Below are 15,016 nucleotides of genomic sequence, written 5' to 3'. Positions count from 1 at the left end.
GAGCCCTGCTCCGCAGCCCGCTCCCCACCCACCACTCCCACCGACCCCCTGCTGAGAAGAATGCGGGCCTGGAGGTGGCTTCCCAGCCCGCAGCTGGAGGCTGGGACTTGGGGGGGGGGAGGGGGGACGGCGGAAGGCAGTGGGGGTGTGGCCAGGGCAGGGGCAGGGCCAGGGCAGAGTACTTGACTGAGCTGTCTAGGAAACCCCACTCCTGACAGGGCGACCTCCCCGCTGTGCCCCTGAACAGAAGTCGGCATGAGGCGCCCCCTGAACGCCGGCTCTGCCCACGGCCCTGCCTGGGACAGACTGCTGCTAACAGGTGCGTGCGAGACAGCTGCTCTGCCTCTGCTTAGGGACCAGGAAAGGCGCCCCTCGGAGAGTTTCTATCCAGGTTAGAGTCGCCCCACTCAGAGCTGCCACTCCGGTCAGTGCCCACGGGGCACGGGCACCTGTGCTGTGGACCCCTCTTACAAAGGAGGAAACGGAGGCTCAGGCAGGGCCGGGGCCCCCTGCACAAGATCACAGGGCTGGCAAGGACAGAACCAGAACCCAGGACCCCACCCAGCCCCTTTCCCCCAGCGCACCCTGTCTTACCCAGCTCTCCAGCTCTAATCATCATTTTTAAGTAGTGATAGTGTCAATCATAAAATAACAGCAATCCTGATACAAAGAGGTCATTGTGACTGAGTGCAAGCCAGCCGGTTCAGGTGCTTTCACTTAGCAACATTTCATTCTTAACCCCATGGCGCAGGGCTCGGATCGGGTTCCACAGAGGGGACACTGGGGCAGGGGAGGTAATGTACCCTCCGTGGGCCACACAGCTTGGAAGTGCAGAAGCGGGATTTGACCCACCTGGAGACCCTCACACATCCACCTCTCAGATAATAAGGGATTTGCCTCCTTTCCCAGGTCTTGTCAAGTCCGGTTCTGTGCCATTTCAAAACCCCAAACTTCACCCGGGTTAATGCTTCTGTTTGTCCCCAGCCAGGCCTGTGTCAGACGGTAGTGGGGACAGCATGGGACATGGTGGGCCTGTCTCACGTCCTTTCTCCCAGCCCAGAGCTGTAGTCTGTGCCCTCCCTCCCCCCATCCAGGGCCATAGGCAAAGGGGAAAGGAAGTGGGAGGATTACAGTTGTAAGAGGGTTGGGGAGGGCGGTCTGTGTGGCTGGGGCACTGTTTGTTACTGGAACTTGCTGGGTGAGGGGTACTTTCTGGGTGAGGGGTACTTTCTGGGTGAGGGGTACTTTCTGGGTGAGGGGTACTTTGGAGACATTAGGCCCCGGAGAGTGTGTGTCTAAGGCTTCCATGCAGTGGCCCGCTGGAGGCTCGCTGCCACCTCCTGGCCCCCTCCAGCCTCTTTCTGCCGGTCGCAGGGTCACAGGCCAGCAAGCCCCGCCCCGTGAGGGTCTTTGAAGGACAGCCTGCAGCTGGCCCTCTGCGCAGGCTCCGCCCTGGCTCACGCGGGGACATCTTTATTGTTCCCTCAATTGTTGCGGGTGGGCCTTGTCCACCCAGCCCTCTATTTCTCCGCCCCACAGGCCACTCCTCACCTGGAGGCTTGGAGGGCTAAGTTCCCACTTGCTCCGGGATGCTTCCCTATCTCTCTAAGAGGCCCCTAGGAGCACCCGCCCCTGGCCTGGCGGGGGGTGGGGGTGCCCAGCCCTCACCCCTGGGAAGGACTCAAGTTCATTCTCAACTCTTCCCCCTCTCCCTATTCCCAGCTCTCCCCTTCCTTCCTTTCTCAGCTCTGTGCCCCTTCTCTCCATGAGCTCTTTCCTTGTTGATGTTATTCTGTGTTAGTTTCGGGTGTACAGCACAGTGGTTAGGCAATCGGACACTTGACAAGTGTCCCCCGATATTTCCAGTACCCACCTGGCCCCATGCATAGTTATTACAATACCATTGACTGCCTTCCCTGGGCTGTGTCTGGTGGGTCAGGGTGAGTCCCTGACTCAAAGGTTAGAGATGAAATAAAATAACCACACGCCCGTGAAGGATGAGTTCTGGAATCACGTCCATGGCTCAGCACTGAGATGCCACCCTTCATCTGACATACCTAAATATTTACCTACTGTTTTATTTACTTATTTAAATGTATAGTATACAGGGTGGGGCAAAAGTAGGTTTAAAGTTGTTCATACTGAAAATAATACAATAATTAATAAATAATAAAAGAATAAACTGTGTTTCGTATACTCACAACAGTAAACCTACTTTTGCCACACCCTTTATAGAAATGCATTTTAAGTATATGTAAAATATAGGTTCTGTTTATTAATATAATTTATACTTTTATTTATATTTATGTATTATTTAATTATAAAATTGATATATCATAATCTTATATATAGCCATCTAATATATGCATAATTATCTATTAATTAATTACATATTATATAATGTATAATTATATAATAATATTAGAATAGCTATGTATGATAATTTTATTAATTTTTTGTTTATGAATAGATTTTAATTTATGTATAAAGTACCAAAGTTAGACTCTCCTCAGCCTGAAAATTCATGATCTCACTGAATCTCAGGCACTCCTGTGAAATGGTTACTACTCAACCACCCACCTTGATAAGTGGGGAAACTGAGGCTCGGACCCCAGAAGTAATACGTGGCAGAGTCAGGGCTATAAACCCAGGTCCAGAGGCCTCCGAGTCTGCAAACGAAGCCAGACTCCGCCCCAGCTGGAGGGAGCTGCTCAGGAGCCAGGTCTCCTCCTGAGGATGCTGCGGGCACTGCCTGAGTGGCCGGGTGCCTCGCCGCCGTCACGTGCAGAACTGCTTCCAGCGCGGAGGCAGCAGGACTTGAAATCGGCCCCTTTGGTCACAGATTCAACCAACACCGTTCTATGCCCAGCCTGTGCTGGGGACAGAGCCTCCTGGGCTCACAGCCCAGAGGGAAACACACCCTCCCAGACAGAATGACCCGCAGTGTGGGGGGCGGGAATGGGGTGAGGAGGGAGACCCGAGGGCTCAGGTGTGAAGCTGGGGAGACGGTGACCAGGAGGGAACGTTGCAAAGCTGTCAAAATCGAAATATGGCCTCAGAGAGGTCTGGCATCAGTTATGCAGATGGCATCCTCGTGCTCTTGTTCCATAAGAGCCCAAGAATGCAATTTGTGTTCATCAAGACAAGAAAGCAAAACCCTGGGCAGGCACTTGGGTCTAACACCTTATTCCTGTCACTCTGTGGCAAGAGCTTCCATCATCCCACCCAGTCAGGTGAGGGCGCTGCCCTAACACGGCAGCACCTGTTACCAAGCACAGCTGACGTCAGGGAAGGCGTGAGGAGAGGGTGCCTGTGCCGAAGCTTGAACCGCAGCTGGAAGAAGAGCTGGAGAACAGCATTCCAGGTGGGGGGACAGCGTGGGCGAAGGCCTGGCGGCCAGATCACGGTGTGGAGATCAGTGTGAGGGGTGCAGACACGAGGGAGGAATGGTGAGAAGAGCAGAGACATGTGGCAGAGGTGCCAGGCCAAGGATTCTGAGCAGTTTCCTGAAGGCACTCGGGAGCCAAGGAAGGCTTATGAGCAGGGGCGTAGATAAGCCACATCAGCTACCAACTCAGAGGTAAAATCAGTGAAGGCGGGAAGTGAGAGCCCCTTGGATTCTAGGGCCTGGAAAACCCTGTGGTGGGATAACTCCCAGCTCTACACTCCTGACCTTGGGTCTGAGATGCAAGTTTACTGTGTCTCAGTCTCTCAGCCTGTAAAACAGACTAGAACAGTGGTTCCCAACGTGGGGCACACACCCCACAGGGGGGCAATTTGATTTTTAAGGGGAGGCAATTCGAGAATGAGTTATTAACAGTGATTTTTTTGCATTTCTTGTGGTTCTAGGGCAGGGGTGGGCAAACTTTTTGACTCGAGGGCCACAATGGGTTCTTAAACTGGACCGGAGGGCTGGAACAAAAGGATGGATGGAGTGTTTGTGTGAACTAATATAAATTCAAAGTAAAGGAGCGGAGGGGAGAGCAAGAGAACCGGATAGAATAGCCGGATCCGGCCTGCGGGCCGTAGTTTGCCCACGGCTGTTCTAGGGGCCTCAGATACAGCATATAAGTATATATTGTGACATATTTATGCATTTAAGATCTCTATTATGTTTTGAAACTTTATTTGCTATTTTTTCATATCACTTTATTATTTTTTTAAAAAAAAAACACAATTTCTTGGTGATTTCTTCCTCAGTCCTTCAACTGCCCTTTCTTTTATTTTTCTCTTTCATGGATGCCATGTTCTTTGGAAGCTTGTTTAGACCAAGTTAATGGGCTTTTAGGCTTCCTCCACATGAACAGGAGCTCACTTTTTGAATAATCCTATATAATAAAAGGGTAATATGCAAATTGACCCTAACGGCAGAACAACCACCCGACCAGTCACTATGAGGCGTACTGACCACCTCTTGGTCCCTTTCCCTGGCTGGCAGGCTCTGATCACCCGATGGTGAACAAGGAACTGGGGGTGGGTGGCGCCGGCTGTGGGGAGCCGGGGAAGATGGCCCTGATTGCAGGCCAGGCCTAGGGACCGTATCTGCACACAAATTTCACGCACCGGGCCTCTAGAAAGAATTATATGTCACGGGGGCGGGGAGGGGGTATCAGGATTTTAGAGATGCTTAGGTGGGGTGTGGAAACCCCTTTAACGTCCCGCGTGATCCAGGGTTCCAGTTCAGGGTTCGGGTTCTGGAGAAGGCTGCACACAAATGAAAGAGACTTAGAAAAATATTAATTTGGGAAATGGGGGGCCAGGCGGTAGTCCAACTCTAGTGGGAGAACTACTACTCACTCTGGCTTCGCCACCCCTTTTATTAACATTATGGGATACACCCAGGAAACTCCAATAGAAGCTAATCATTGAACTTAGGACTAACAACAGGTGGGGGCTTCAATTAAGGTTGACCAGCCCTTCGAATTCCCTGTCCACAGCTTTCTACAATGATCGGCTTCCGGCAGTGGGGCATGGCCAAACAATGTTGGGAACCACTGGACTAGAACCAACCTCAGTGGTTGAGGGGCCCAGGGAGGTGATGGTTGGGGGAAGGTAGCACAGTCCCTGCACTCAGCCAGCAGCTGGTGTCAGACCACCTGGAGCTGCCCCTGCGACCTCTCTCACCCCTCCAGGGCGCCACACGGCTGTCTGTGCTGATGCTGCCTGCCGCGGGAGTCATCCCCAGCCTCTACCTCTCATCCACTTTCCAGGAGAGAGCTGATGTTTCAGCCTTTGTTCTCTAAGCGGGCATTTCTGATCCTTAACATGTAACCACTTATTTTCTGACTTTATATCTTTAAAAGGCATATTTACAATACACCCAGTACTTGTAATTGTGGGGGCAAGAATAATAACGATGATGAAAATTACAGTTCTAATGTCAAGCGTTTTATCTGGCAGTCACCTTGTTAGCACACCATTGTAAGCACTTGACACGCATGAGATTGGGGAATTTTTAATCTTGAAAGACTTTGCCAGTCTGCCCTCTGCATGGGGTTGTACCAGCATGTGTGAGCTCCCTGTGCCCTCAGTCTCACTGACACAACATCAAACTTTTGGACATTTGCCAATCTGCTAGGTGCAAAGCATTACCTACTACCTCAGTTTGTCTTAATTTCCATTTATCTTGCTGTGAGTACAGCTGAACCTTGTCCCTATGTCAAGAGACATTGCATTTTCTTTCTAGGAATCACCTACCCATATCTTCTGTATATTTCCCTGTTAGGTGGTTGATATTTTTCTTATCGATTTCTAGGAGCACTTTACGTATTAGTGAAGTGAGCGCTTTGTCTGTGATATCAGTTGCAAATGCTTTTCCCTGGTAGGTCATTGTTATATTGACTTTGTGGGTGGTGGGTTGTTGTTTTTTTAACTTTTGTAGAAGTTTCTTTTTATTTTTGTCAAACTTTTCTGTCTTTTTGTTGTTGTTGTTGTTAATCCTCATCCTGGGATATTTTTCCGTTGATTTTTAGAGAGAGTGGAAAGTAGAGGGAGAGACATAGAGAAACATCAATGTGAGAGAGACACATTGATTGGTTGCTTCCTGCATCCCGGTCAAGGTATGTGCCCTTGACCAGAATCGAAACTGGAACCCTTCAGTCCGTGGGCTGATGCTCTATCCACTGAGCCAAACCGGCTAGGGCAAACTTTTCAGTCTTTTATGGAAGGAGATTGTGTTCTTACTGCAACCGTCACCATTCCAGTGAGAGGAAACAGAGTGGGGTGGGCAAGAGCAGAGGTCTGGAGACAGACTCCAAGGACTCGGCTTCAAGCTCTAAGCAACGCAGAAATTTAATGAGAGGAAGTGAGAGAAACTGAGAGCGGGGGACTCACTCCACAATGTACTTTAGTGGTTGAGAATTTCAACTCTGTAGGTGCTTCTTGACACCTATCACATCCTGGGAAGGTGTCTTGAATCCTCTGCATCTTTGTTTCTTCGCCTCAAATAGGGGTGGAAGAGTTGGATCAGTCAAGGTGGAGGCAAGAACGAGATGGTGAACTCAAAGGGAGCAATGAGCAGGGTTTGATAAAGGGACAATTCGCAGAGGTGAAGGCAGGTATTGGTAAAGCGACATGGGACCGTGCAGAACCCAGGGGCTAGCAGCAGTGCACGAGGGAGGGATAGATGGTCGCCCAATAGGAGCTCTAGTAGAGGGACGCAGCCCACCTGTGCTGTGCTGATGGAGCAGGGAGGGAGCTGTGGGACCAGTAACCGCAAGGTCACTCCCACGGGCAGAAGCAAAGGGCACGGGAGACACCAACTAGGGAGCTCAGAGAGGCCAGCCTTGCAGGACACAGCAGAGCAGAGGTTAGAGAGTGCAGCCGACCACCCAGTGTAACGTGTGCTTTGTGGGGTCGATGTATAAGGAAGACGTGAGATAACACATGTGCGGTGCTTAGAACCGTGTCTGCCTGACAGGAGGTTCTCACTGAATGTTCCCTTCCAGTTCTACAATATTTTTATCAGGATCACTGTTGTCAGCGTCAACTCTCCCTGTGCCAGACTCATTCTCCCTGGCGCGGGAAGGGCTGCTTGGGGCAGCATCTCACCTTGGGTCCCACTTGCTCCCCTGTTCTCTCCTCTCCTCCCCGCCCCCCTCCAGGCACCCTGCTCGCATCCTGCATCTTCCCTGCCTCCTCGGAGCTGCCTTCCTCTGCGCCTCCAGACATCGTGACAGAAGGAGCCGGTGCTCACCTTCCCGTCCCCAGGAACCGCGATGGCATTCTCTCCACTTCTTGGTTCCGAGGGCACGAGGCCCAGCAAGAAACCACGGTCTTCTCCCCCGAGGGCCTCCCGGGGCCCGGCCACACTGGCCGGGAGATGCCGGGTGCCCAAGGCAGCCTGGTCATCAGAAACATGACAGCTCAAGACGCGGGCAGCTACACTGTGGTGCTGGACGCCAGGAGGGGACGCAGGAGTGTGACAGAGCAGATACATGTCAAGGGTGAGTGGGGCCCCAAAGCTGGGCCCATCAGAACCCCTTCTGTGCCAGCAGTCAGTTGCTCCCTAACAAGCCCCCTCCCACAAAACCTTAAAATAGTAACCATTTCTTTAGCTCATGATTCCTCTGGACAGTTCTGGTCTCACTCGTGTGTCTGTGGTCAGCCAGGGAGTGCCAGGGCCCTGACGGGTCCAGGGTGGCCGCTTCCATATGCCTGGCAGTGGCCTGGTGACAGCTGGGGCAGCAGTGGTAAATGGGCCTCTTGGCCTCTCACCCTCCAGCGGGCTGGCCTGGGCTGTTCTCTCAGCAATGGAACGAGAACAGGAGCGGAAGCTGCAAGGCCTGGCGTGGCCCTGGCACAGAACTGGCATGCCATCACTTCCACCATCTTTTATTGGACAAAGCCCAGCTTCCACGGGGAGCGGGGGGGGGGGGGGGGCGGGGGAAGGCTTCACCACTTGAAGAAAGGGGTTGCACAGGGTTGTGACCACTTTTTGTCATCTATCACACTTTCCAACTGAGAGTCATCAAGTAGTTGTTCCTCATTACTTAGGGAAGGGCAGAGGTCTCTGGTGGCCGCCTTCAAACTCACCTCTGTTCTTACAAGCTATGCAGCTCTGAACTTGGACTTTTGTACCTGAACCAGAAAAAGAAAGCCCTGCTAACACCGGGGGTCTTGATCCGGCCTCTAGAAGGGTTCAGGAAACCTGGAGAAGGGGCTGTGCATAAATTAAATAAGAGTCCAGAGACGAAACATAATTTTGAAAGGCATTAGGGGGAGTCAGAGAAGACTTAGCTAAAAGGAACTAAGTTCTCCCTGTCTCAGGACCCCTTGCTTTTTATTAACACAATTTGTCCTAAGGCAAGGTGGAGATATACACATCAAAGGGTAGGGTTAGGTACAGAATCCATTGTTAGATTGGGGAATTGCCTTCGGCTGTTCAGGTGTTTGGCCAGTAGGAGGCAATAACATGTAGATTAAGATGCCCTGAGCTGTCTGGCCATAAACAATCAATTTAATGCATCCTTTTCAGGTTTGGGGAAATGCCTTTAGCCATTCCCAACAGGCGATAACATATGTGACTCAGCCCTTGTTGAGTCCCCAAGTTCCATCAACCTTTCGATCAAACTCTTGCAATTATGACATGCTGGAACTGGCTTCCGGCACCCTGCGGCTAGCCAGGCCCCTGCTCTTGAGAAGGTTCGGAGCCCGTTAGTCTGCTAGGGCTGCCATCACAAAACACAACAGGCCATGCGACTTCAACAGCAGACATTTACTGCTCACAGTGCTGGGAGATGGAAGTCCAAGATCAAGGGGTCAGCAGGTTTGGTTTCCTTTCAGGCCTCTCTCTTTGGCTTGCCGACGGACCCCTTCTTGCTATGTCCTCACATGGTCTCTCCTCCGTGTGCACACCACCGGTGTCTTCCTGTGGGTCCTATAAGGACAGCTGTCAGATTGTATTAGAGTCCACCCTAACAGCATCGTTTTAACTTAATTATTTCTTTAAAGGTGTGTTCATCCCCTTGGAGCAGTGAAATGGAGTTGCAGGGGGCTCTGGGTGGGACCACATTGCTACCCATTATTTCAACAAACCATCAGCAACTGCCCTACAACCTGACCTGTGCTGCACAGGATGGTGGCCACAGCGGTGCCTGAGCTGGCCCTCCTGTCCTGCACAGACTGAGCGGTGTGGCTCGAGGACCGATGCCACTTTACCCTAGAGCCGTGCAGGGCCCTCCTTTCCCACGGCCATATCTTCGTCTGCTTGGGCCTGATAAACTCTGCTGGCCTACCCTGACGACTCCCTGAGACTCTGTTGTACCATAGACACTTCTCCAAAGAGAACATACAGATGGCCAATAGACATATGAAAAGATATTCAACATCACTAGTCACTAGAGAAATGCAAGTTAAAATCACAATGAAATATTACCTCATACCTGTCAGAATGGCTAGCCTATATAATAAAAGCCTAATATGCAAATTGTCCCCTCTGGTGGTCGTTCAACCAGGCTATGTGCACCCCTATGTTCATGCAGCACTGTTTACAATAGTCTAGATTTAGAAGCAGCCAAGTGTCCATCAATAGATGAGTGGATAAAAACCTGGCTGGGTGGCTCAGTTGGTTGGAGCATCATCCCATACACCAAAAGTTGTGGGTTTGATTCCCAGTCAGAGCACATACATAGGCTTCAAGTTCTATCCCCGGTTGGGGTGCATACAGGAGGCAACAGATCAATGTTTCACTCTCACGCTGATTCTCTCTCTCTCTCTCTCTCTCTCTCTCTCTCTCTCTCTCTGTCTCTTCCTCTCTCTCCCTCCCCCCACCCCATCCTCTCTTTTAACGTATCCTCAGGTGAGGATTTAAAAAGTTAGTAAATCCAATGCCTTTCGAGCTTTTTCAATCATGACCCACAGTAAAAAATGCATTTCACATATGACCCAGTATGTTCATATACACACACCACAAGTAACTAAAAGACAAATGTCATAAAATAGCAATCATTGCTATGAGTAATGCATTCTGCCATTTCGTATTATGTTTCATTTTGAGTTTTAAATCCTGATTGCAATCTACTAAATGGTTTCCCCCAAGCCTGGGTCTCCCTCGCAGTATAACAAACTGGGAGTTAACATGCGTGTAGAATGAATGGTGTTTGGCTCATATAAGAACCCAGTCTAGGCATCTGTTACATTGATTCTTGTTTCTACACCTGGTGAGCTCTTTCTCCTCCTGCAAGGCTTAGCTCGGGCATCTCCTGCTCCAGGAAGCTGCTGTGAGCTCTCTGGCTGGGCTAAAGGTTTTTCACTTGCATTGCACTGAAATCTTAAATGAGCTGCATGTGGAGGTTCCCAGCATTCACCATGGCATCACACTCCCCAGGTTCAAATCCCAGCTGTGTTCTCTCTGACCCTAAGAAACCCAAACCTCACAGTCTTTCAGCTATAAAATAAAATAAAATAAAATAAAATAAAATAAAATAAAATAAAATAGGAATTGGACGAGAAGGAGAATTGTGTATGTCCATCTGTAAAGAGCATCCCCCAGGAGCCAGAGGCTCAAGCCCCAAGCCTCGGAGGCCCCCTTGACTCCTCTCTTTCTCCCCCACCCACATCTAATCCATCAGCAAGTCCTGGGGGCTCTGCCTTCAAAATAATCCAGAATGCAACCACTCTTCCAGCTCCTTGCCTCGCCCTGGGCCAGCTGGGGCGGTGGGGCTGGGATATTTATATAACTCCCACTAGGGGACCCGTGCACGAAATTCGTGCACGGTGGGGGGTGTGGGTCCCTCAGCCCGACCTGCACCCTATCCAATCTGGGAGCCCTCAGGGGATGTCCTACTGATGGCTCAGGCCTGCTCCACATGGTTCTCTGCTCTCTGCAGACCTGCCTGCTTGACGCCACCGCAGGCCCTGGTGTCTGCTCTCTGTGGGGACCTGCTTTTCCCTTGCTGCCACAGCCAAGGGCAAGCATCGCCCTGCTGTCTGCTCACTTGCTGCGGGGGACATTCCCACCCTGCCCCCAGCTGCTCCGCGCCTGCGCGTGTAGGCCCGGAGGGGCCGGGGGGTTGTTCCTGGACCCCAGCCACTCAGGGCCTATGCACGGGCCTATAGGCTCAGAGCTGCCTGGCTCCCGAGGACGCCTGTCCCCGGGACACAGGCCGCTTGGTGCCGGCGCGCACGCAAGCTGTTGCCCCACCCCCAGCCACTCCGTGCCTGTGTATGCAAACTAACCGTCCATCTTTGTTGGGTTGATTTGCATACTCACTACTGATTGGCTGGTGGGTGTCATGGAGATACGGTCAATTTGCATATTTCCTTTTTATTAGTGTAGATGTCAGCCACTGCAGAAGCCCACTCCCGGTGTACCCATCCCCCAGCATGCTGACCTGCTGCCTCGATGGGAAGAATGGGCTCTGGCAGCCAACAAAAGCCCTCAGAGCACAGAAGCTGGAAGTGGGGATGGTTGGGAGCTGGAGTGGGGGCACCAACAGCTCTGCTATACCCAGTGCCTGGAGCAGTGCGGGGCACAGACTGGGCACTCCACGTCCATTTGTTCGTGAATGAATGAATGAATGAATGAATGCCTCTGTGGTGGGCAGAAGAAGGGCTCAGTCTCTCCAAGTCCTCTTCACCCACATGGCCTTACTCCCTGTTCACACAGCCTACGAGGTGCTGCTATACACATTCCCGGAGACTTCCCAGGGTGTCATCCGGAGTGAACTCAACTACTCAGTGATCCTGTGGTGTCTGACTCAGATCAGACCCGAACCCGTGATTTCCTGGACCTTCAATGGGCAGCCCCGAGGGACAGGGGAGAAGCTGATCATCCGGCGGTTGTCCAGGGAGGACTTGGGTACCTATATGTGCGTGGCCAAGTACAACCAGGAACAGCACTCCTCCAAGCCTGTAGACGTCTCCCTGCCGGGTAAGTCCCCCGGCCCTACCCCAAACCCCTGCACCCTAGCTGGCTGGTGGCCAGTTTTCCTGGTTCCACTGAACCCCCTTCTATGAGCAGTCTCCTCTGAGATGCTTTGTAGCCAAGTGGTCATCACATGCACATGGCACTTTGGGCATTATTAGCCCATTTTACAGATGGCAGGCTGTGGCTCAACTCTAATGGAAGCTCAGCTCATGGTCTGGAGCCAGCTGCCTGGGTCCCAGCTCCCACCACTTACTTGCTGGGTGTGACTTTTGGAGCCCCTTCGCCTCTCTGAGCCTCAGCATGTGACAGTGGGAAAGTGCAGGTGCTAATGTAACAAGTGGTTCTGACCATGGGCATGGAGTTTGAATTCTGGTTCCATTTCCTGGCCATGTGACTTTGGACCATCTCTGTGCCTCAGTTTCCCCACCTGTAAAATTGGAAAAATAAGAGTGCCCACCCAAAGTATAGTTGTGAGCATTCAATGAGATAAGCAGGTGAACAGCTTAAAATAACAGTGCCTCATACTACTGAACACTAGTGAGTATTCGATACACACTAGATAGTATCATTGCTACAATTAGCACTATCAATATTATTAACTAGAGGCCCAGTGCAGGAAATTCGTGCACTGTTGGGGGGGGGGGGGTCCCTCAGCCTGGCCTGCGCCCTCTCACAGTCTGGGAGCCCTAGGGGGATGTCCGACTGACGGCTTAGGCCCACTCTCCATGGGGAGCAGGCCTAAGCCGTCAGTCGGACATCCTTAGTGCTGCCGCAGAGGTGGGAGAGGGTCCCGCCACTGCCGCTTAGCCCACCAGCCTTGAGCCCGGCTTCTGGCTGAGCAGCACTCCCCCTGTGGGTGCAGCTGACCACCAGGGTGCAGCTCCTGCATTGAGCGTCTGCTCCCTGGTGGTCAATGCTCATTATAGCAACTGGTTGTTCTGCCATTCTGTCGATTTGCACGTTAGCCTTTTATTATATAGGATTTTGTGACGATTTCCATAGGCAGCATGGTGCATGGAATCCTGGGCAGCAATAACAAGAACAGCCGGTTGTTGGGATAAGAAAAAAGGTTTGGGAGCTTGTTGAAGCTGCTTTTAATTCCTGCCCCGGTGCCTTCCTGGCCAGGTGACTCAGGACAGGTGACTCCCGTTCTCTGAGTCTCACTTTCCTCCTGTGTATACGGATCGTTATAAGGAACTAAAGTAACGCCATGTATGATGCCGACAGAATACCTGTTAGCAGCAAGTGCTTTAAATAGCAGCAATGAACATGAATATTATTTTTCCTGTTTTTATTCACGGAGGACAAGTGGCTTGGAGTGGGCTAGACGGACTCGAAGGAGCTGGCCAGCACAGAACTGGGGGAGGTATTTGGGCAGCAGAGAACACATGTGAAAAAATCCAGAGCGTGGAGAGGCGAGGATGATAGAAAGCCTGGCTTGGCTGGGTCCCAGAGGGCTGGAGTCCAGGGGGGCTTGGGGACGGGGTGGTTCAGGATTTGGATTTGAGATGATTCACGGGGGGCAGAAGGGGGGAATGTAAAACTTGTAGCACCTGGTGACCCTGAGATGTTCACTGAGAATGACAATACTTCCAAGACCTTCTTTACTCGTTCATCAACTATTCAGGAGACGTTCATTGAGCACCCACTAAGTACGGGAGTGGGGGAGAGGGAAGGCTGGGGTGGGGGAGTCTAGAGTGCTGTGGGACCCATGGGGATGCCTGACCCAGCAAGGGGGTCAGGGAGGGCTTCCTGGAGGGAGGACCTCTGAGCTGGTACTAGAATACATAGCAATGATCCAGGCCAAAGGGAGAGAAATGGCATACAAGGGATTCTGGGGGCACAAACAAAGGCTCAGAAGTAGGAGAGAGAGAGAGAGAGATGAGCTAATTTAGTAGAGCCCAATGGGGGTGGGTTATAAAGTGGGGTGAGGAGAGATGAGGCTGGCCAGGTGCAGAGCCTTGAAGGCCACGGTGAAGGATGCTTCCTCCCCAGGTGCTGGGGAGTCACGGCAAGCTTTTGAGCAGAGGAGGCAGGGATCAAGTTTGAGCTTCAGAGCGGACACTGACTTCCATATGGTGGGGCAATGGGTGGGGAGAGACTGGGGCAGGAGAGCAGGGAGGAGGCCTGGGCAGAGACCTAGAGGATGGGGAGGAAGGGATGGATTGAAGCGACATTGAGGACCTGGGGTGGTGGGAGTGGGGGTTGTGGAGGGAGGATGGTTGCTCCAGTCTCACCCATTCTCGGTTTCTAGAAGTCAACATGGATTCCACAGATGAGCCCATCGATCTGGACCCCATTCTCACGGTGTCAGGAGGATCTGCCATCGCCCTCCTCCTGGCTGGAAGTGCGGGGTTGGTGGTAGTGATAGTAGGAATTGGCTTCACCATCGCCCAGATCCAAAGGTACCGTCTGTCCCTGACCCGTGTGCATGGACTGACCGCCCCACTCAGCAGCAAAACAAAACGAAACACCTCATCCCAAGGAGCTTTGGGCTCATTCAGAGAGGATGGCATTGACCCCGGATGTGGCTAGCTGCCTCCTCAGTTCCCACAGTGACCACAAGAGTCAGAAGAGGGTTTTGATGCCGGTCTGTCTGGTGCAAATTCCAGTTCCATTACTTACCTGCAGTGAAGCCATGGGCAAGTCACTTCCCCTTTTTGTGCCTCAGTTTGCCTATCTGCAAAATGGGGATGATAATAATAATACCTGCCTCACAGGACTGTTGTGAGGATTAAACAAGCGAATATTTCTAAAGCGTTTAAAACAGTGTCTGGGATACAGTAAGCATCGTAGTCATTCCTTCTACACACATCTGTTGGGCGCCTCTATGAGCCAGGCGCTGGGGATACTGTGGGAATTAATAGTGTGAAGTCCCTGCCCCCATGAACTTTCATCCTAGGCAGATACCAACAATTATGTGATGACCCAGGGAACTCCAGGTCGTATGTTGAGGGATGATGAGTGCTAAGGAGAGGAATAAGGCCGGGAGGGGGACAGGGAGTGTGGGGATGAGGAGCAATTGAGCTAAATCAGTAAAGACCTCCCCGGGAGAGGAACATTTCAGCAAGGACATTGTGCAAAGGAAAGGAGGGAGGGAGCCCGTGCGCATGTGGGGAAAGGGCACACTGGCAGAGGAAACAGCAA

General features: G+C 51.8%; 1 protein-coding gene across 1 annotated transcript; it reads left to right on the top strand.

Moving 5' to 3' along the window:
- Positions 1–255: 255 nt before the first annotated feature.
- On the top strand, positions 256–14,503 carry IGSF23 (immunoglobulin superfamily member 23; the record flags this gene model as incomplete). Its single annotated transcript, XM_080644141.1, has 5 exons — positions 256–319; positions 7,104–7,445; positions 11,609–11,872; positions 14,124–14,274; positions 14,482–14,503. The coding sequence occupies 5 exons, from the start codon at positions 256–258 to the stop codon at positions 14,501–14,503; spliced, it is 843 nt and encodes a 280-aa protein (XP_080500267.1).
- Between the last annotated feature and the right edge of the window lie 513 nt (positions 14,504–15,016).

Source organism: Plecotus auritus, assembly GCF_963455305.1.
Source record: "Plecotus auritus genome assembly, chromosome: 10".
Taxonomy (NCBI): domain Eukaryota; kingdom Metazoa; phylum Chordata; class Mammalia; order Chiroptera; family Vespertilionidae; genus Plecotus; species Plecotus auritus.
This window is presented reverse-complemented; position numbering and strand designations above follow the sequence as displayed.